This window comes from Cervus elaphus, chromosome 28, assembly GCF_910594005.1.
Source record: "Cervus elaphus chromosome 28, mCerEla1.1, whole genome shotgun sequence".
NCBI classification, from domain to species: domain Eukaryota; kingdom Metazoa; phylum Chordata; class Mammalia; order Artiodactyla; family Cervidae; genus Cervus; species Cervus elaphus.
Genome location: NC_057842.1, coordinates 45,494,768 through 45,516,807, shown reverse-complemented (window position 1 = coordinate 45,516,807; position 22,040 = coordinate 45,494,768). Strand labels below are relative to the sequence as shown.

Here is a 22,040-nt window from a genome sequence, read left to right as displayed (position 1 = left end):
AAAATGGAAGAATGACCTTCAATTAAATTCAAGTCTTCACTGACTCTAAATGACAATTTTTAAAGTAGCTTGTTTTCCAAAAAGAGATTTACAGAGCTATAGCACAGTGGTAGGCCAAGACTAATTAATGAAATGTACACCTGCATAAATCACCTATAAATTTTTAAACAGATTACCTTTCAAAACGACTATAAACTGAGAAAGTATTTTTTCTCTCAGGTTGAATCACAGTTTATCACTTCCCAAGTTGAGACAGCCAGAAACAACTTTAACTTGTTACCAAGCCCATTTTCACTTCATCAGAGCACTCCAAAATCGTAAGACAAAAATAAAAATCTATTTTGATTTTTGAAAGACCAACAGAGTAAAGATACTACATTATACTCACTATATTTTTGTAAAGTCTATTACGCAGGATATTCTATCTTTATGCTAACACAAATTCCTCATGCTTCTGATAAGAAACTGTAAATGAGAAAATTTTATTTAATGATTACTCACAGACAAATAAGGAAAGATTGAAAAGGTGGGGGGGGCACCAGTGGTCACTGGGGATGCAATATACAATGCAACAACTCTCATTTTTAGCGGCCCACTTGAATCACTCGAGCAGCTTTTGAAAAAATACTAATATCAAGGTCTCACTCCAGAATCCCTGAAACTGTACTTATTGTAAACTCCCAGATGATTCTAATATGCAGCCAGAGTTAACAGCCTCCAGATGTAACAGGAAAAACATTGACTTTTGGAATGAAAGATCTAGGATCAAATCCTGGTCCCATTCCTTACTAGCTCTGTAAGCTCATTTTCTCATTTTAAAAGTTGATCGTGTTTATCTAATTCTTGTGAAGAATCACTAAGAATGTATATCCAGGCCTGGGACATCACAGAAATTTAGTAAATGTAATATAATTCCAGGTAAATTCTGTTCTATTTCAAATCCATTACATTTGTCCAAGGCAGCAATATGAAAAATCTCTTTTTAAAAGAAGTCCCGGGACTTCCCTGGTGGTACAGTGGATAAGAATCCGCCCCTCAATGCAGGAGACAGGGGAAGATTCCACATGCGGTGAGGCAACTAAGCCCAGGGCCCCCAACTACTGAGCCTCTGTGCTGCAATTACTGAAGCCCACAGGCCTGGAGCCCACGCTCTGCAACAGGAGAAGCCACCGCAGTAAGAAACCCATGCACCTCAAAGAACACCAGAACTAAAGAAAGCCCCAACAGCAAGGAAGATCCACCGCAAAAAATACTAGTTAAAAAAGAAAAAAAAAAAGCCCCCAGCTTGCAAGTAGTTCATATTATGAATCTCTAGTTTAACTCTAGGCAAGAAAGAGAAAAGGAAAAAGAAAACAACTGATAGAAGTAACAGTGTACTCAATCAAGTTTTTACTTTGTAGGATGTGTGTTGAGTTAAATCTATCAAAGTGTTTATTTACTCCTATTATGTACCTAATTGAGTACTGGGAGATGTAGAGAATAAAAACAAAAGATAAAACAAGTACAGAGAATCTTCCCCTTCACTTAATATGTAGGGGGGAAGTCACTGACGTACATAAAGTTATCACAATTTCTAATAGGTCTGACTGTCTGACTGGTCTTTTATTGTGTATTAGTAGTGCTTGATGGTTCAAATCCCCCCCACCCTCTTCTTTTCTAATTTAGATGACCAAGTGAGAGATGCTTAAGTAAAAAGCATGTCAGAAGTTAGGCTGTTAAAGAAGTGGAAAACAACTCAAGTGATGCTAGAGTGAAAAGTCACAGGTTCTTATTATAGCAGAACCTCAGAGATCATATTTATTAATAACATACCTAAACAGAATTTAACTGTTCTTTTAAAACCCTAAATGGATTTTATGCTTTCAAAGCAACTTACTGAGGGAAACTGGGGCTCAAAGCAGGCAAATGAAAGGCTTGAGGTCACTGGGCCAGTAGACTCAGAGATGCTACCATATCACAGAAAACTTTCAGTTACATTTCTATAAATAAAAGCACTATTTGTTTGTTAAAACTCAAGGCTGAGTCAATCCAATGACACATGATTAACAGGAATCTGAGAAACTATTAATGAATAGAATGTTCATATTATCAAAAACTCCTGAGTCCTGTACTTCAAAATTCATGGGTAGTGCCAGGTATAATAGTTAGCCAAATTTCATCTTTGATAGTTACAGATTACAAACTGAACTTAGCAGCAGCTGCTGCAGAAATAAATATTTAATATTTACTTCAACATGTACGAGGGGCTTCCCTCATAGCTCAGTTGGTAAAGAATCCGCCTGCAATGCAGGAGACCCCGGTTCGATTCCTGGCTCGGGAAGATCTGCTGGAGAAGAGATAGGCTATCCACTGCAGTATTCTTGGGTTTCCCTTGTAGCTCAGTTGGTAAAGAATCTGCCTGCAATGTGGGAGACCTGGGTTCGATCCCTGGGAGAAGGGAAAGGCTGTCCACTGCAGTATTCCTGGCCTGGAGAATTCCATGGACTGTAGTCCATGGGGTCTCAGAGAGTCAAATGCAACTTCCACTTAACATGTACATTAAGGCATTATTTTTCAATGAGAACGAGGAAAAAAAATTCAACATGATAAAATTGAAAGCATCACTCAATTAGGAACTACTTCTTAAAAGCAGACAAGGATAATAATGACTAAAACTGGAAAATTCAAGCATGGTTTAAGTTCAGCTACTAGGATTATTCAGGTGGCATTTACTACCAAATTTATTTATTATAACAACTCATTCATTGTCAAAACAAAGTTCATTTGTAAAATTATACACATACCTCAAAAAATAGGGCCCACCCAATATTTTATAAACTACATTATTACTTCCTATAGTGAATTTATTTTAGACTAAATACTATTATTTTAAATGTATTCAATAGCTTTTAGTAATAAGTAATATAGACAATGTATTCTAAAAGCTCATCAAGATGTCTAAGAATTTCAGTAGAAACAAGAATAAAGTTATTAACGTTTGAAATGATTCTATGAGTGTTTCTCAATTCATTCATTTACAATTCAAATATCTGAATCCCACAGAGTATTATTCTGAGAGGAATATAACATCTCAAAACAAATGATTAAAATTTTAGGGGAAAGCTTCTGTATGTAAAGTCTTTCTCCTTTACTCAAGGAGCCTATGCAAATTGCTCCTGTCTCTCCCTCCTTTCCAGATATTAGATCTCCACTAACAGTCTTTTCTTCCTTGCTCCTACTACGCTATTTATATAGTCTGAGTGAATAAACAGCAATAAATTTTCTTCTTGCAAAAATGTTTTCATAGGGTTTAAAAAACCCACATAAAAATAATTTCACCTTAAGTGAAAAGTGCAGGTTAATATACTTGTAGGAAAAAAATCTGAATTTATTAACAAAAAGAAGAAGCTAGTTTAAGAAAAAGAGGCATATATCATGTAGTTTAGTTCTGAGTGTGGCTTATAGTAACTTGAAATAAAGTGAAATCTTTCTGGTTAAATCCTTTATGGAAATTAATTCCAATCAAAAATAGCATTTGGGATATTTTATCAATACTCCTCTACTGAGAAAGATAGAAATAAGCTAGATGTAGAAAAGCCAGGGAATCAAAGATAGTATGGATCATAAAGGGACCCTGTGGGAAGAAATGCTGCTTAAATAGGAAGCCACTTTGAACTTCCCTGGAGTGGGAATATTCCCTGGAAAAGGTAAAGGCTACCTACTCTATATTCTGGCCTAGAGAATTCCACAGACTGTATAGTCCATGGGGTCGCAAAGAGCTGGACACGACTGAGTGACTTTCACTTTCACTTTTTGAAGATAATGATCAGAACCTGACTGAATACTATGTGTCTTAGATATACAAGTTCATTTATTTAGCTCTCATTTTTTATGGGCTGCTTCTTTTCTAGTTTTCTAGCATTTGGGTTAAAATCTTGCAACTCTCTGAATGCTAATTAAAACACTGGAAGAGTTTAATATTTAAATGTGTAAAAGATTCAGAAATCCTTTTATGCCAAAATTTGCCATAAAATTTGGCATAAAAGGATTTCTGAATCTTTTACAGTTTCTAAAGCAATAAAAGAGACATACAATGAATAATAAGAAATTAGCACTGTTAGAGAACTGCAGTTACTTCTTTGGTTCAGAAAAAACATCTTAAATACAGAGAACTGTGACAGCTAGAGCTCATTATCACAGCCATTAGTCAGAACAGGTCTGCACAGGCAGATGGGGTGAACAAAGTCACAGGGATAGGACTGGGAGAGTGCAAAAGGAGAGGCTTGAAATTCTAAAATTCTCAATAAAGTAATTTCTAGATCTTTGTTTTAAAGTGCAGGAAATAGGTACCTAGGAATAGGTAACACACTGGGCAGCATTAATTACAGACTATTGAGCGAAAATGTTTATCTGGCCATTCAGGCCCTAGAAAGATAATAAAGAATTGGTCAGAGAGTAGGCTAAAGTTTAAATTAAGAGTGGGAAGAGAGGGAAAGAAGTGTTTATCAACATATGCAGTACCAGGTCAAGTACCATAGAGAAAACAGGAGAGGGAGATGAAAGGCAACAGCAGAAGAAAAAGGGAAAATACAGAAGACTCATGTTACCTCCAAAAATGTTAACAGTCTTACTGAAATGACAGCATACTGTTGATTCATTTGTCATTTAACAGTCATGTCAGCAAAAATAACCCTCAGCATCCAGAAACAACTAAGTTTACAATAAGAAGTTCACATGGTTATGTTTACACACAAGAAGAGTTAACAGATTAAAATAACTTTTTAATTTGTTTATATGTCAAAGTCCTTTTGTTTAAAGAATATAGTTCCAAATACAGCCTACATGAGTCACTGTAACAAATGAACACACTAGTCCTCAGAGCTGAGCTGGTGGAACAGATGAGAACCTTCATACATAAACTGGCCCCGGCTTTCAACTTTCAAACATATCTTACAAGGCTGCTGTAAGCCCCCAGGACAGAACTTGGGGATTCAGGAAACAGTCACTGCTATTCTAATGGACAGACAGTTTTACCCATTAATTCTGCATCACCCCTCCCAGCAGGCGTACTCAAATGGAGTGATTTTGCCGCTGAGGGGGTATCTGGCAGTGTCTGGAGACATTGTTTAATGTCATGACTGAGCATGGGGAAAAGTGTGTTACCGGCCTCTCATGAGTGGGCAGAGACCAGGAAAGCTACCAAACATCCTGTACCCCTCCACCACCCCAGCATCAAAGAATTATCCAGTCCAAAATACCTAGCAGTGGCAAGGCTGAGAAATCCTGCTCAGGAGCAGTGGCTCTCACACAGCAGAGCGTTGCAGTCACCTGGAGGGGTCCCGACCCAAGAATTGCTGGGGTCTACCCTAGAATTTCTAATTCAGCTGGTTTAGGATGCACTTCTATTTAGTTCCTGGGAAACACCGATGCTTCCCACTGTCTACACTTTGAGAAACACTGCTCTAGAGAAAAGCAATCAGGAGACAACTGACGAAGCAACTGGGGTTTTCTGTTCTCTGAAGGAGAATTACAATATTAAGCTTCAAAACAAAAGATTCACTCAAAAACAATACAATATTAAGCTTCAAAACAAAAGATTCACTCAAAAACAAGTTAAACTATATATGCACATATACCCTGACCTAGGTCTTGGCAATCTTTTTCAATCTGACAACAAAAGCAACAAAGGTAAACAAGTGGAACCACATCAAACCAAAAAACTTCTGCATAGCAAAAGAAATCCTCAACAAAATGAAACGACAACCTACTGAATGGGAGAAAATATTTGCAAATCATGTTATCTGACAAGAGGTTAATATCAAAAAAATAAACAAAAAACTCATGCAACTCAACAGTAACACCCCTCCCCAAACAATCCAATTTAAAAATGGGCAGAATAGACATTTTCAACAGGTTGATAAAAAGTGCTCAACATTGCTAATAATGAGGAGAATGCAAATCAAAACCACAATAAGGTATCACCTCACACCTGTCAGAATGGTTATTGTCAAGAGAACAAATGTTGGCAAAGTGTTAAGTCACTCAGTGGTGTCCAACTCTTTGTGACCCCATGGACTGTAGCCCGCCAGGCTCCTCTGTCCATGGGATTCTCCAGGCAAGAATACTGGAGTGTTTGACAGAAAACAACAAAATTCTGTAAAGCAATTATCCTTCAATTAAAAGATAAGTAAATTTAAAAAGAAAAGAATACTGGAGTGAGTTGCCATTCCCTTCTCCAGGGGATCTTCCCGACCCAGGGATCGAACCTGGGTTTTCTGCATTGGCAGGCAGATTCATTAACAGCTGAGCCACCAGGAAAAAGGGAACCCATGTGTGCTGTTGGTGGGAATGTAAGCTGACTCAACCAGTATTGTAAATATTTTTAGTTCTTTTACAACTGGTAACATACAGAATGGTGACTATGGTTCATAATACTGTATTGTATATTTGAAAGTTGCTATCAGAGTGGATCTTGAACACTCTCATCACAAGAAAAAAATTTTATAACTGTAAAATGACAGATGTTAACTAGACTTACTGTGGCGGTGCTCACTTTGCTATGTATACAAATATTAATTCATTATGTTGAAAACCTGAAACTAATATTTCACACCAATTACACCTAAATCTAAGAAACTGAAAATTAAAATAAAAAGATAAAAACAAAATAAGTTAAACTTTATACACATATATGTGTCCGTGTGTACATATGGGTGTGTGTGTGTGTGTGTGTGTGTGTGTGTGTGTGTGTGTGTGTGTGTGTGTGTGTGTGTGTGTGTGTGTGTGTGTGTGTATATATATATATTTTTTTTTTTTAAGAAGAGGAATCATGCTGTAAATTCAAATAATAATTACAGGTCATGACTCCAAGAGTGAAAATCATTGATCCAACATATGTTTCTCTGCATTTTCTTATACAGGGTACCAACATTCATAAGAAAAAAACTTTGCGAACCTTGCCAAACTTGGCTTACAAAAAAATAACAGTAGATTAGAAAGCATACATTATTTTTAAAGTTTTTTAACTGGACCAGAGATAAATAAAAGATATGATAAGGAGATGATTTGAAATTTTATTTAAAATAACGTTGCAAACTAAACCTTTGTATTCCTGCAACACTAAGAGTTCACTAAAAATATTTTCAAGTACTGGTCAGAGTTTGTGTGTGTGTGCTCAGTTGTGTCCAATTCTTTTGTGACCCCATGGATTGTTGCCCACCAAGTATAAATCTAGTCTTATAGATTTGTACATTTGTTGACTGCATCTCATGTACAAAAATGTATTCTCTCTACCACTGATTACAATACATGACCATTCCCTGTTATTAATGAGCATTCACTGTTATCAATACACATATGCTAGTATAATTTGTAGTGTATGATGAAATAACTGTCTAAACGTTTTCACCAAGTTTTATTATTGATTATCTTTACTGCCAAGTATACTTAAAGAACTATAACAGGCTATGATCCAAATTGTTACCAAATTTATTTATTCATTCAAATCATGTAACTCCCAAGAGCAACCTTTCTCCGAAAGCCAAGTAAAGCATCTTTACGGTTTTATATTAAAACACAAATGCATAAACTTTTTAGATTTCCATCATTATTTCTAATTGCAGAAAGCAGAATACCAAAAGATTGATGTAAAATACGTAATATAGTAAAATGCTTGTTTGTTCCACAGTAAAACTTAATTGAATGCTCAAGCAGGTTATAAATTTTCTCTAAGCAAATTCTTGAAGCCACACACACAGTTTCAGACTGAACTTATTATTAACCTTACTGTATTGCAGACAAAACAATAATGGAAATGACTAACTCAGCCATATACAGGGAAAAAAGCAAAACACAGTTAGTGGCTAGAAAGAATTGTCACACACGGGATTGCTCTGTACTCAATGCCTTGTATCACTGGGACATTAACTGCCCTATCCTTCACGATGAAATAATAAAGAGGGTACTCTTTATTATTATCAAATGGTGAAAGTAAATAAGAATGAAATTAGAAGCTGCTGCATTTGATCCAAATTTAACAATAGTAAGCCTTCTTCATCTACTGACACACACTCACAATACTATCAACAATTCTATCAACATTTAACTCAACGCATCTTGACATGAATGTCTCAGAGACATTTCAAACTTTTTGTCTTCAAAGCTGACCTTCTCAATTTGGCTTTGCTCCTCATCCCAAACCTATTCTTTAACCAGTTATTTCATATCATGGTATAAAGTACCACTACCCATCCAGCTGCCCAGGTCGGAACTCAGCAATGATTCCTTTCTTTCAACCTAACCCTGAAACCGTAGACAAGCCCCTGTGTCCCCATCCTTTGAAGTAAAAGGCTTTTGTTTTAGTCTTCCAGGCCTCACTTGAGTCTCTAAAGCCTGACTCAAGAGTTAATGATTAGGAAATGTGAAGATGTGGAAACAAAGAGTAATAGCTGTTGGGCTGGCAAACTGTTTAGACCATAAATCCACCACATAGTAGATCACCCAACTCACAGTTCCCTGAAAGATGGAAACACTCCTACGTTGTTTTTATAGGAAGAAACCCCCACCAGATCAAAACTGCTGACTGCAAGAATACAGATCCTAGACTGGTTAGAAACAGAAGGCTGACAGTGCTTGCAGCTTCACCTCGATGCCAACCAATCTAAGAACTGTGCACAGGTTAATCACACTCCTTGCAGCCCCCTCCCTCACACGGCCCTAGAAACCTCTCCCCTGAAAGTTGTCAGGGAGTCTGGGTCTCTGAGCATGAGCTGCTCATTCTCCTTGCTCTGCTGCCCTGCAGTAAATGCTGGACTTTCCTGCACCACGACCTGGCTGTCTGCAGCCTGGCTTTACTGAGTGCAGGGGAGCAGACCCAAGGTTGGTTTGTAACAGCCTTACTATCCAGTCTAACAACAGATTCTGTCAAGCCCTGCTCCAAAATTAACCCCAGATTTATTGATGCTTCTCCATCTCGATCATCATGACCCTAAAGACCACCATCACCTTTTACCTGGACCTACTACTGCAGACTCTCCCCTTCCACTCCTGGCTCCCTCTATTTCACTCACCATTCAGTAGCTAGAATGTTGTTCATCATATTCTGTATCTCATCACTCTCCTGCCTAAAAATCCTCCTATGGCTTCCCACTGCACTTAGTATAGAAATTCTTTTCCCTGGCTTAAAAGGCCCTATATCATCTAGCTTTTTCCCATCTCTCTAACCTCATTTCATGTCACTGGCCAAGACACAGTGGTCTTCTTTCTATTCCTTAAGATGTACCAAATTCAATATGCCATTCCCCATTTGACTAGTTTCCTCTCATCTTTAAGACTTGAGCTTAACCATCATCTCCTCAAACAGGTCTTCTATAACTATCTTAATAAAAAACAGGCCCAATTCCTAATTATCTCTATTCTCAGCACTTTGTTTATTGCTTTCAAAAGAGTATAAGATGACTGCAAAAAGGATGCTTTCTGTCACACAAGACTCGTGGAAAGAACTAGATAAGTGATATTTTTGCTATGTAAAATTTTTTTTAATGATGAGACTACATGATAGATTGGTCTCACAAGTAAGAGGAGAAATCTGACAAGCACACTAGAGGAGAAGAGTATCGCGGGGGAAAACACTTAAGTTACCTCTCACTTTTGGTGAAAGCTACAAATAGGATTGTTCTTCAACAGTACCTAGCACTTTTCCCCACCTGAGGGCCCTGCTGTTCCTTCTGCCTGCTGCTGCTGCTGCTAAGTCGCTTCAGTCGTGTCTGACTCTGTGCAACCCCATACACGGCAGCCCACCAGGCTCCCCCGTCCCTGGGATTCTCCAGGCAAAACACTGGAGTGGGTTGCCACTCCAATGCATGAAAGTGAAAAGTGAAAGTGAAGTTGCTCAGTCATGTCCAACTCTTCGCGACCCCATGGACTGCAGCCTACCAGGCTCCTCCGTCCATGGGATTTTCCAGGCAAGAGTACTGGAGTGGGGTGCCACTGCCTTCTCCTCCTTCTGCCTAGGAAGGTATTATTCACTCCAGACAAAAGCATGGTCCCGCTTCAGATCTTCATTTAATGTCATCCAACCAGTGATATCTTCTGTGACCACCTGATTAAAAATAGCAATGCCCTCTCCCAACACAGAACAGTTCTCTATTTGCATGCTTTTTCTTCCATAGCACTCATCATCAAAAGGTGTATAATGCATTTTACTTTTATATATACTTATTGTCTACCTCCCCCACAAGGGCAGGAAATTCAGTCTATTTTGTTCACTACTTTATCTTTAGTATAGATTCAATGAATTAATATTAAAATGGCACCCATAAAAGATGAACCAAGTTATAGCATGTGATGGTATTTTTTTATGTGTCAATTTGACCAGCCATGGATGCCCAGACTAAACATTTCTGAGTGTGCCTGTGAGGGTGTTTTGTGCTGAGATCAGCATATATGAGTATGTGGCATTTCAGTAGATGGCCCACAGCAATGTGGACATCATCTCATCAGTTGAGAACGTGAACAGAACAAAAGGTAACGCAGAGGAAACAGGAATCTGCCCCCCCCCTTTTTCTGTCCCATATCTTGAACTGAGACATCTCATATTTTCCTACCATTAGACTAGGATTTATACCGGAAGGATCCTTGATTCTCAGGCTTCGGACTTGGACTGAATTACACCATTGACTTTTTTGAGTCTTCAGCTTGCAGAAGGCAGACTGTGGGACTTCTAAGCCTCCAAAATCACAGAAGTCAATTCCTCATAATAAACCTCCGTGTGTGTGTTCATTCTGTTTCTCTGCAGAATCCTAATAAAAGGGCTATGTAAAAAGAGTGGGAGGGTGCTTCCCTGGTGCCTCAGTGGTAAAGAATCCGTCTGCCAAGGCAGGAGACACGAGTTTGGTCCCTAATCCAGGAATATCCCTGTCGTGGAACAGCTAAGCCCCTGCACCACAGCTGCTGAGCCTGCGCTCTAGAGCCCAGGAGCCACAGCTACTGATCCCGGGTGCTGCAACCACTGAAGCCCACGTGTCCTCCCGCCCGTGCTCCACAACAAGAGAAGCCACCACAATGAGAAGCCTGAGCATCGCAACCAAAGAGCAGCCCCCCCCCCCCCATCGTCAAAACTAGAGAAAAGCCCATGCGGCGTCAAGAGCCAGCAAAGCCAAAAATAAAATAAATGAAGTGGAGGCTAAATACTGACAACAGACGAGATTCTGTATGAGAAATGATGTCTGTGACACCGAAGGCCCATTGAAAAAAGAAGAAGAGTGTAGGAAGGTTAACAACAAGGACGAGATGAGGCTTATTCAAAAAAAAAAGAGGAAAAACAAAACAAGCTTCGTAAACCATGCATGGCAAAGGAATGCAAGAACATTATTGGGAAAGACAGTATCATATTAAGAGATGACAGAGAGCTCAACTATCCAGCTTCTCTTTAGTTTCCATTTTCTTCAACAACAGAGTGATTTTCAAAGAAGAAATGTGTGAAAACATAGTTAAAATCAAAATGATGCTTCAAAAAACTCACACCTAACAGCAGGTACTCTGCTTTAAAAATTAATGCAAGCCTTCAGATAAAGGAAAATTACTTCAGTGGACACGAAAAGAACTTACAGATAGGATTACAAAACCAATGCCAATAATCTTATGAAACAATGGAAAATGAGAGAGGTGCCTGAGGTCAGCAGACAGACAAATGTTTCAACCTAAAAATATGAACGGATTTTATCAACTGGTAAGCCTGACATCAATCTTTAGCAAAGTTTTATAATGTTTTTGAGCATTCAGAAAACAGTAATTAGCAGAAACCAGCATAAATTTTAAAATATGAGTAGCATCAAAGTGCCTTATGCTTCTTTTTATGGTGGTATTACAGGGACTGGGTATCAAAAAACTGACTTATCTTGATCACCATGCTCTGGTCAGAACAGCCTTCTTAAGTGCTTCCAGAATGTATTAATTTATTTAGGCTCCTCAGCCTAACCCATATCACTCCCGGTGCCAGGAACACTTTCATCACAACCACCCTGCTCCCTATCCTTTCCTCTGCAGCCCAAACCATAAATGTAATAATTATTTACAGGCTGTCTGTTTAATGTCTGCCTCCCCCACCAGGCTGCAAACTCTTCAGGGGAGGAATCAAGGCTGCTGTACTTAGCCCAGTGGCCCCGAAGCCCAGCACAGTGCCTGGCACATGGTGGGTTCTTGCAATGGGCTAATCCATACTACCAGCATCTGGGCATAACTCTGCTGTACAGAAAGCTGTTTCCACGGCTTGATTAAATATCAGAGTATAAAGTCTGTGAAGAATATAGATCTGTGAGCAGTCTTAGTGGCACTAATCCAATTTCTATAAACTCAAAAGTGGAGGAGGGGTGAGAACAGATGAAACAAGACTGACCATACACTAATAACTGCTGAGTCTGGGTCATGGATATGTGGACGCTCATCACGCTATTTTCTCTGCTCTTATTTATACAAAATGATCCCGGTGTTCTCATGACTGATTTAAAAAAAAAAAAAAATCTGAGTTTTTCTAAAGAAAGGAAGCTTACCAAACAGTCCTTTCATTATAAGACAAAAGGTTCAAGAAGAGTATTTATGCTTCCTATTGACAGTTCAACTTAGGAATCTCCTTCCACACCACTTACACATTGGAACAGCACCGACACCGAGATAATAGCACAGAAAGGAAGCTTCAAGATAGAGATTTAAGTCCAAAAATCTCTTGTCTTTCTGCTTTAGTAGTCTTTCTATGATACCCCATTTATTTCTAGAAAATTATCTACTACCTTTTACCTAAGTCCTGCTTGAAAGGGCCAAGGAGGAAAGGAGAGGTAAAGTGAAAAAGAGGGAGAGAGAAATGATAAACAATACTCTTCCAGGAAATCCTCTGGAAATATCTAACCATCAGAATTCAAGTGTGATTACCACTGGACAGTCATGAGTTTGAGTCTCGTGTGGTATCACCACCTTGACATTTATAAGGAAGCTCCAGTTTAGAGAGAAGAGTGATCTGCCAAGGCCACACAGCTAGTAGTAGATAAGCAAAGAAAGACCAGGCCCAGTGGTCCTTCGTGGACCAACAGATTCTCAGTCCAATACTTCATCTCAGTCCAGCTGACAAAAACCAAGCAATGCAAACACAACCCAACTGTCTCTATTGTACAAGCCTGCTATAATCATCACCTAACAAGCAAAAGTATTTTCAAAATGCTACAACTTATCATAAAATTCACCTTTGGTTAATCACTATTTTCTCTTAAAAATCAGTTTTAAGTTAAAATGGTACATTACCAAATAACTCCTCTAAAACATAACTTAGCTCAAGGGATTAACCATAGTTTACAAACAATGTACATTTTCAATAATTAGCAGGCAAAACTTGCCTTTATTTGAAGGTCTATGGAACTTATTTGATGTCTTTTCTTTTTTAGTATACCCAGAAAAATCAAAGCTAAAAACTGTCATATATTATGCTAAAATATTTTTTAGAGATTTCCTCAAATCTCTAGCTTATAAGAAGAACCTCCTGACATTTAATAGAAAATAGCCTGCAAACATAGTGACAAACGCCTCATAAATAATAAAAATGCTACTTTCTTTTCTTTTTTTGTGGTCATTACCTTTTTTTCAAGGAGAGGTTAGATACTCTTGTAACTAAAATGAAAACCTGTAAAAAACACTGAAAGGCACAGTATGTCTTAAATGAGTTTTCTTGGTTTCAAAAGCTTTTCTTATTTCTCTTTCACAGAGACCTGAAAAATTAAAATTAGCATTTGAAAGTATTCAAACATTGTTTAAATTGTTTAGTTGCTATGTTCTACAGGTGCAGTTCTGAATGAAATAAATTTACCATCTGCTTTGTCTCAGTTCTGCCAATTTACAATTACACTAACAAACAGGTGAAACATCTTTGCCCTAACAAATTTATAATATTTTCTTTTGGATGGAAAAATTTTTAAATATAAAAATCCACTTCCATATTAAAATTGTTAAAGGTACTTCCTCTTTTTTACACTAATATTAATCTATTTATGAAAAGCTGTTAACATTTCCTTGCTGTACTAGATAGGATTAAAATAAAGGAGTCAGTCAGTCAATATTTATTTTGTCCATTCTGTGCCTAAAGGTATACTTGGTATTGGGGATAATGATATACTCTAACCAAAAGAAAGTTATATTCTAGCAGAAAACATTAACCATATCTATACCAGAGTGTGAAACATGCGAGCAAAAATGCAGATGAATGGACAAGGAGCCGTGACAGTATGAAAATATAACTGGTTCTGCCTCCACCTGGCTGTCATTTTCATGAAAACAGGATCCTAGTTTGTCCTATCACTGCTGGGTGATCACTAGCTCCTAGCACAGTGTCAGGTACATGATAGATGTGCAAAAGATACTTTGCTAAAAAAATAATGAAAGAGGCAAGATTTCATGGAGAGGGTGATAACAGAGAGGAGCATTAAAACAGTAAATAAAAAATTAAACAGACTAAAAGGAAGAAAGAGGTTATTCCAGGCAGAAGGAACAGAATGAACTACTATACCCACCTTTCACCAATTTACCTTAATGCAGGCAACAGTCAACATTTTACCCCAAAGCATATTTTCTATAAACAACCTTTACCCAGCTGAAGATTTCCTAAATGTATATTTCAATTTTAAAAAATTGAGTTTCCACAGGACTCCACATGTAGGATTTGGAGTGTGTAAACTCAATCATTACCAGTACCAATAAAACCAAACATAATAGACACAAAAATAATTTATAGCTAAAAAAGGAATAAAGTATAATTTAACCACATACCATTTTAAGTTGGAGTTTATGAAACTCAATTTGAAAAGTACTTTAATAAAAGTGAAATGAATAAAAATAACTTTAAAACAGTCACACAACCAAGAAAGACTATATAAGCTAAGACAAAAACAGGAAAAAAGGAATTTTACGCCAAAAAATTGCAATGAAGGCAGTTATCAGACTAAATCTGATACGTTTATACCCAGTTCTGAAAGTGTGACGTGATGGGTCATGCTTTGCATGCATGCGTGCTAAGTCACTTCAGTCATGTCCAGCTCTTTGTGACCCTGTGGACTGTAGCACGCCAGGCTCCTCTGTCCATGGGGCTCTCCAGGCAAGAGTACTGGAATACTGGAGGGGCTGCCATGCCCTCCTCCAGGGGATCGTCCTGACCCAGGGACCAAACCCGCATCTCTAATGTCTTCTGCACTGGCAGGGGAGTCCTTTACCACCAGTCCAACCGGGAAGTCATGCTTTAGGTCAATGATAAATAAAAGCTACTGGTTTAATAACCTGTAGGCTCACAAATGTTTTCTAAAAGGGTTAGAGAGTAAATATTGTACATTGTGGGCCACACGGTCTCTTCCAAACTATTAACTCAGCAGCTGTAGCAGGAAAGTAGCTATAAACAATACTTATATGAACTGGGGTGGCAAGGGTCTAATAAAGCTTTATTAATAAATGGGCTTCCCAGGTGACACAGTGGTAAAAAAAACAGGTAGGTGGCTCATGACCACAGTTTGCCAACCCCTATTCTAGAGTTTCCAAAGTGACTTCTCAGTATTTTATCAAGACAGCTTTACTTCCTTTCAAACTCTTTCACATAAACTATATTAATGTTTCATAAAATCTTCTAAAGACACATAAGAAAACAAAGCAGATATTCTTTTGTTTTACAGATAAAGAAACTGAAGCTAAAGGGATTGAGTGACTTGCCCTAAGGAGCTGCCAGAAGAACTGAGACTCAAACCACACCTTTGTTGTTTTCACAACTCTTACCCATCACCTTCTGTACCCAATTCTGCAATGCCCCAAATGAAACAGTTCAATCATTTTTAGAAATCTCTGCAGAATCCCTGGGCTCTCTATAGCTGACTCATCATCCTCATGATAGATTTCAAGAACATCTATTTAAAAGTCTATCTAAATTATTTACTTAAATTCCGAAGCCAAATTACTCTCAGATCCCTTCTCTCTTTAGAATATTTCTATCTTATTCCATTTAAGTATATTCACAAGCCTCTTGAAACGCCACTTCATCTGCAAACAGCCAGTCAGGAAAAAGAAAAAGTATTCCTTCTTAAGGGGTTGTAAACTCTTTTGATCACTTAATAAGAGTATGTGTACTCAGTAATACAAATGAGGTGAAAGGCCCAGTGCCTTCCTTTTGCAAAGCTTACAACCTAACTGATACATACGAGAGGCACAAATACAAAACTAAGGAGCAACTCCATGTAACCTGGATCAAATATAAGAAACTTGAAATAAATGAGTTATAGGACACATCATAAAATATCTTTTGTACTACAGAAGTCAAAGACAATGCCCTGTATTTTTCATAATGAAAGTTTAATAAATACTAAATAACTACAGACATCTCTTTGACATGGTAATTATGCAGTACAAAAGATAAAATTGTATCATATTTTTTTAATTATTTTTTTTTAGGGGAGTAAGAGGGCTTTTTCTTATTCTAGTTGTTGCCATGAAAGAGCAGCTTTCTTATTGTACCAACTCCTTTTCCAAAAATAACTATCAAAGATGGGAAAAATATAGACAGTCCTTGCTATGCATAGTAGTACAGAACTGGAAAAGTGATCATGCAAGATGAAACCACTCAAAATGGTCCTAATAGTTAATGAGAAAATTTACGACTGTCTATGACCTTTTAGAAAACTGTCAAAACATTAAAAACTCTGATGGTTACAAAGGCACAGGAAATGAAAAAAGTAAATAAAACTAATATTTTTTTAGTATGCTGTGTTATTTATAGTGCACCAGTTAAAACATTAGGAACATGGAGAATCAAAGGACTTTATTTGTAAAACTCTTAAGCACAATTTAAACAGTGCTTGCTTTCTTGACATATAACTTACAAGCAAGCATCTTTCCTAAACCTTGGCAAACTGTCATACTCCTTTCTAAGTTAGGATCAACTTCAAACATGTTACTTGCACTTTCAAGGTCAGAAATATCCCTGTTCCTTTAATGAGATATTTTTGCCAGCGTCATTCCCCCTGGGATAACTTCATCCTTTTCATCACAACCAGTTCACTCACGTGTGTGGAAGAGTTTGCCTTTACCAAGTTCCTATGGCTGCATTTCTGAAGTCCCTCAATCTAGTAGTGTCAAGAGTCTCACAGTTACATCTTCTATAATTCCACTGCATTTTATTCAAATTTCACTTTCAGCACTATCACTTTTTGTTTCTTTGCTACACTTTCATCTTTCTTGGCTAATTCCCCCTTTCAATAATCCAGTTTTACAAATGTTACATGGGTTTATCAATGGATACAAGGAAGCAACACTGCTTTGCTGTCTGTGAGTGAACAGATAACAGCTGCATCAGGACAATTCACTGACAAGACGCTGAAAGGAGCGACATGACTGGTCACTGATTATGATGTGTATCTGCCGTCACATAATTACTGAAGAACTTGCGTTATTTAACTAAAGCACGTTAACTGAAATTCATGCAGATTTGACCCATGCAAAGTGAGAACTGCCTGTACACAGAACTGTGTGAAGACACTGGAGGGCAATCAATGTAGGCAAGGTTAAGGAACTCTGATCTCTAAGAGACAGAGAACACAGCAGGAAGGTGCAGACTGCCCTCAGCTTTTCCCTTGCGTGTATTTTCTAAATCCCAGCCAGGAGAGGGAGAATCTGAGCACAAAGCAAGGCTTACTGTTCTGATAAAGCAGAGAAACTAGAGTCTGTGCCCCTACAGTGGAGGTATTCTGGTACATTCAGAGGGTATTCAGTTGCAGCTCCAGAAAACCATGACTCTCAGTAAGGGCACTTTGTCCAGAAGCAAAAGACAGGAAGTCTGATGTCATGGGCAAAGCGATCTGTCTAATGCTAGGAAATTCAGGAGGAGAGGACACTAGAACTGTACAGGTAAATGACGGATTACCAAAGGTAGCTTCTTTGTGAAATTCTGTGCACAGAGGCTGCGATTTAAACGTGTACCACCAATCCTACGATGTACCAGCTACTCACAGGATACAGTTACTTCATACTTCAAAAAGTGGTACTGTGAAATTAAACACTGCTATATTTACCATTTTGTAAACCCATCCAGAGTTGCTTGTGATCTTTTTTCTGCATTTCATTGATTACTTGACTTTTGTGCTTTAAAGCATCAGCTTCTTTCACACAAGACATAAAATGAGCTTCAATTACATCCTTAGATGGACAGTGTAGAAGGTCCTTTTCTGGAAAACTCTACCAAAAGAAAAAAATACACATATTAAACAGGTATGCACATTACAAAATTAGCATCTCAAAGAACTGTTATCTCCCACAATTTTTCAATGTTTTAAGCAAACCACTTCATACCTTCACAATGGAGATTTCTGACATAACTCCAAATATTTTAAAAGTTAACTTAAAATCTTTAGCTATCTGGCATATTCTGACTTTTTCTAATCCCGTTGTGTGATATGGTATGAATTTATACAACTTGAAAAAAAGATATGAAAGAACATTCTAAAAATATTGGGATGGCCAAAAAGTTGGTTCAGTTTCCCTGCCTTGACTTTTTGGCCAACTTTTTGGCTTTCCCAACTTTTTGACCAACCCAGTAACTTTTTGACTGACCTTACCAAGTACTAGCAAGAACGAGGATGGAAAAGTAAAATGCTACAACCACTTTGGAAAACAGTCTGGCAATTTCTTTAAAAAAGCAAACGTACATTTATCATCTGATATTCTACAACTAGTATTTACTTAAGAGCAACAAAAGCATGTGTCCACACAAAGAACTGTACATGAATGTTCACAGCGACTTTGTCTGTAGCAGTAGGAACACAGGAAGCAACCTAAATGTCAACAGGTAAACAAATATATAAACTGCGGCATAAACTTGTCAAAGTGTGCGCTTCTAACGTGTAATTTGCTTTACGTCAATCAGAGCTTAACAAAGCTGTTAAAATGTAAGGTCAAATAGCTAAACTTACATTCTTTACCTTCACTGAATCTTTTAGGCAGCTGAGGCAACGATCACTGGACAAATAAGCATTTATGTAAACGAGATGACTAATGCACTTTTCACCAAAAAAAAAAAGATATTAATAACAGCTAACTCTAATACAGAACACTTAGTATGTGACACTGTACTAAGACTTTTAATATGGATTATATAATTTTCATAACTCTTGAGGTAAACATTACTGTTACTGCTATTTTACAGATTAAAAATATATATAAATAAAGCTCTGGGAGTAAATACAATTGCACAGCTTGCAAGTGGTGGCGCTAGGATTAGTCTGACTCAACAGTCCCAGTTTTTAAACCACTATGCAATACCACTTCCTCCCTAAGACCTAAATATGTATTTAGCGATTATATTCAAACATTATCTTACCAAAAAAAGATATTGTTCTATAAGTCCTTTAATAAAAATTGAGTCAAATATTAATGGTAGAAAACAGCATTTAGTTACAGCCTACTCATGCTATTGTAGTAACAGATAACACTCAATTACCCAAGTCACAGATAGCTCCTAAATGACAAGGAAATTTACCACAGATGCCTTCCTACCAAAAGAAAAGGCACTTGATTACCTATAGTGATCTCCTAAATCACATTTATAAAATACAAATAATCAGTCCATCTCCCTCTTCTTACAGAGTTCAGGCCCACAGCTTCTGCTGAGTAAAACATGAGCCACTATATAACTACCCACTAGAGCAGAAGGAAACAGCTAAGACCACCACATTGTCTTTCTTAGGTACAAAGGGATTCCAGATTCATGGTGCTCTTGAACTAGAAGCCCATGAAGAATTAAGATGGATGCTTTCAGACACAGGCACACAAAGGCAAAGAAGAGGAGAAAATATGAAATTTCCTAACAAGGAGAACACAAAAGAATATGAGTGACAGACAAAACTAAAAGATGAGAGAGATATGGGCAATAGAGAGAGTGTCCATGCCTTAATCAACTTTACAGTCAGCTATATTTGCTTTCTATCAGCTAGACTGAAGGGATTTACCCTGGCTTCTGGACCAGGACAAAGAATTGAGTGCATATCATATTAATTCTATTACAGTCAAATGAACAAGCATTATGATAATTATTGCTATTAAAAAAAAATTTTAGTTTTGTTATACTTGACCTATAAAATTAGATGGACTTTATTCAGATATTATACAGTTCACTGTGTTAATTATCCACTCTGGTTATGAATGTGTGGCAGAAAACATAAAAGTTCATATTCCAAAAAAAGACTCTTTTCATGTAGTTTGAATTATGACCTGAAAAGTTCAAGTGTTAGTCGCTCAGTTGTATCCAACTCTTTGCGACCCCATGGGCTATAGCTTGCCAGGCTCCTCTGTCCATGAAATTCTCCAAGCAAGAATACTGGAGTGGGTTGTCATTTCCTCCTCCAGCGAAACTTCCCGACCCAGGGATTGAACCCAGGTCTCCTGCATTACTGGCAGATTCTTTACCATTTGAGCCACCAGGGGAAGACATAGTTGAGCTCAAAAACTGTTAGAATTTCTTAAAATTGTATGCAAGCTGATTGTGGGGGAAAAAAGGAGTTAGGATCTCTCATGCCACCAGTTTGAGAAATCAGGAGGAACAAAAAATTCCACCATTTTTTATTGCTGCATCAGCATAGGCTGTTAATTCCTTCAAATGGCTCTTATAGGTTTGCTTTTCCCAGACTTCCATTGCTTTGCAGGTTTCTAAACTTCTAATGCTGACACCTATAACTGATAGCTGACAAGTCCAAATAATCAGTCCTTATAGTAAAAGAGGAGGTCTGTGAGAGAGTGCGTATTTGTACACCTACCCTTCCGCAGAGAATGCCCTACATCTCTATGTAGGAGAAAGGTGAACTCTAATGAATTCAGGGGAAGCTCGGGAGCAGAAAGAGCCTGCTATGCTTAGGCAGCCATAGCAGCTGAATTAATAGTTGCCACAAATACAGTGTCAAAGGTCTCGGCCAAACTCCCCTCAGATCCTACTTATGAAATGCTCTTCTTCCCATGATGAGCTTGGGCTGGGGTGGGAAATCTTCTTTTGAAAGCTTCACAACAAAATTACAAGCAGAGTCTCAATTTGTTACATTACCTTTCTAAATCTCTTCTTACATACATTATCTTGTCAGTCCAAACAAATTCTTACAAATAAAGGCAGCAACTTCAACACCATGTTTTACTTGCTTTCATTAATCTTCCAAGTCAGAATCCTGATAAACTATATCTAATTTCACTTTTTCCCTGAAAGGTTCCATTTACTTGTGTAATATTACTTGTGTCCTTTAGATAAAACATTAATCCAGGCAGCCTGGAATATGTCCAGACACATTAGAAATAGCCAAATACTACTAAACGAAACACTGAATTGAAACTACTTACAAAGTAAGTGGAGTGGGGGGAGTCCATTCAATCTATTAATAATAATATTATAAGCTCTATTATGACAATAGAGCAAAACAAAAAATCCGTTTCCATGGACTGCTGATTTCCTCCTTCTCCCTGTTTCCCACCATCCATCAAGTTCTGTTCAATTTACACCCTAAATAAATCTGAGAGTTTTGATGAAAATGGGTACTCAATTTTGTCAAAAGCTTTTTTTGCATCTGTTCATCACATCATGATTTCTCTACTTTTTCTGCTAATGTGTTGAATTTACAACAACTCATTGACAATGAAAGTTGAGTCACTCTTGTTATTTGTGGGAAATTATAATATGGTCACGGTATATTATCCTTTTTCAAGTTGCTGGATTTGATTTGCTTCTATTTTTCTGAGTGTCTGCATCTAAGCTCATCAGAAATGCTGGTCTGCAATTTTCTTTTAATATCTTTACTATGGCCTGTAAAACAAGTTGGGAATTGTTCTCTCCTCTTCTATTTCTGGAAAAAGTCTCAAGATTGATATTGTTTAATTCCTTAAATATCTGCTAGAATTTACCAAGCATGAAACTAGGCAAGGAATTTTACTTTGTGAGAACGCTTCTTTTAAATTACAAATTCAACTTCTATATATATATTTAGGGGCTATTTATATCTGCTACTTCTTTTTACTGAATT

At 37.5% G+C, this 22,040-nt stretch overlaps 1 protein-coding gene across 5 annotated transcripts in view; it reads right to left on the bottom strand.

Annotated features, from left to right (window-relative positions):
* Window positions 1–22,040, bottom strand: part of ATG5 (autophagy related 5) — a 116,206-nt gene that overhangs the window by 58,523 nt on the left and 35,643 nt on the right. For all 5 annotated transcript variants that reach the window (XM_043889959.1, XM_043889957.1, XM_043889956.1 and 2 more), the window contains one exon: window positions 18,060–18,222. In XM_043889959.1, the coding sequence (XP_043745894.1) occupies window positions 18,060–18,222 (163 nt within the window). The remainder of the gene's footprint in view (window positions 1–18,059; window positions 18,223–22,040) is intronic.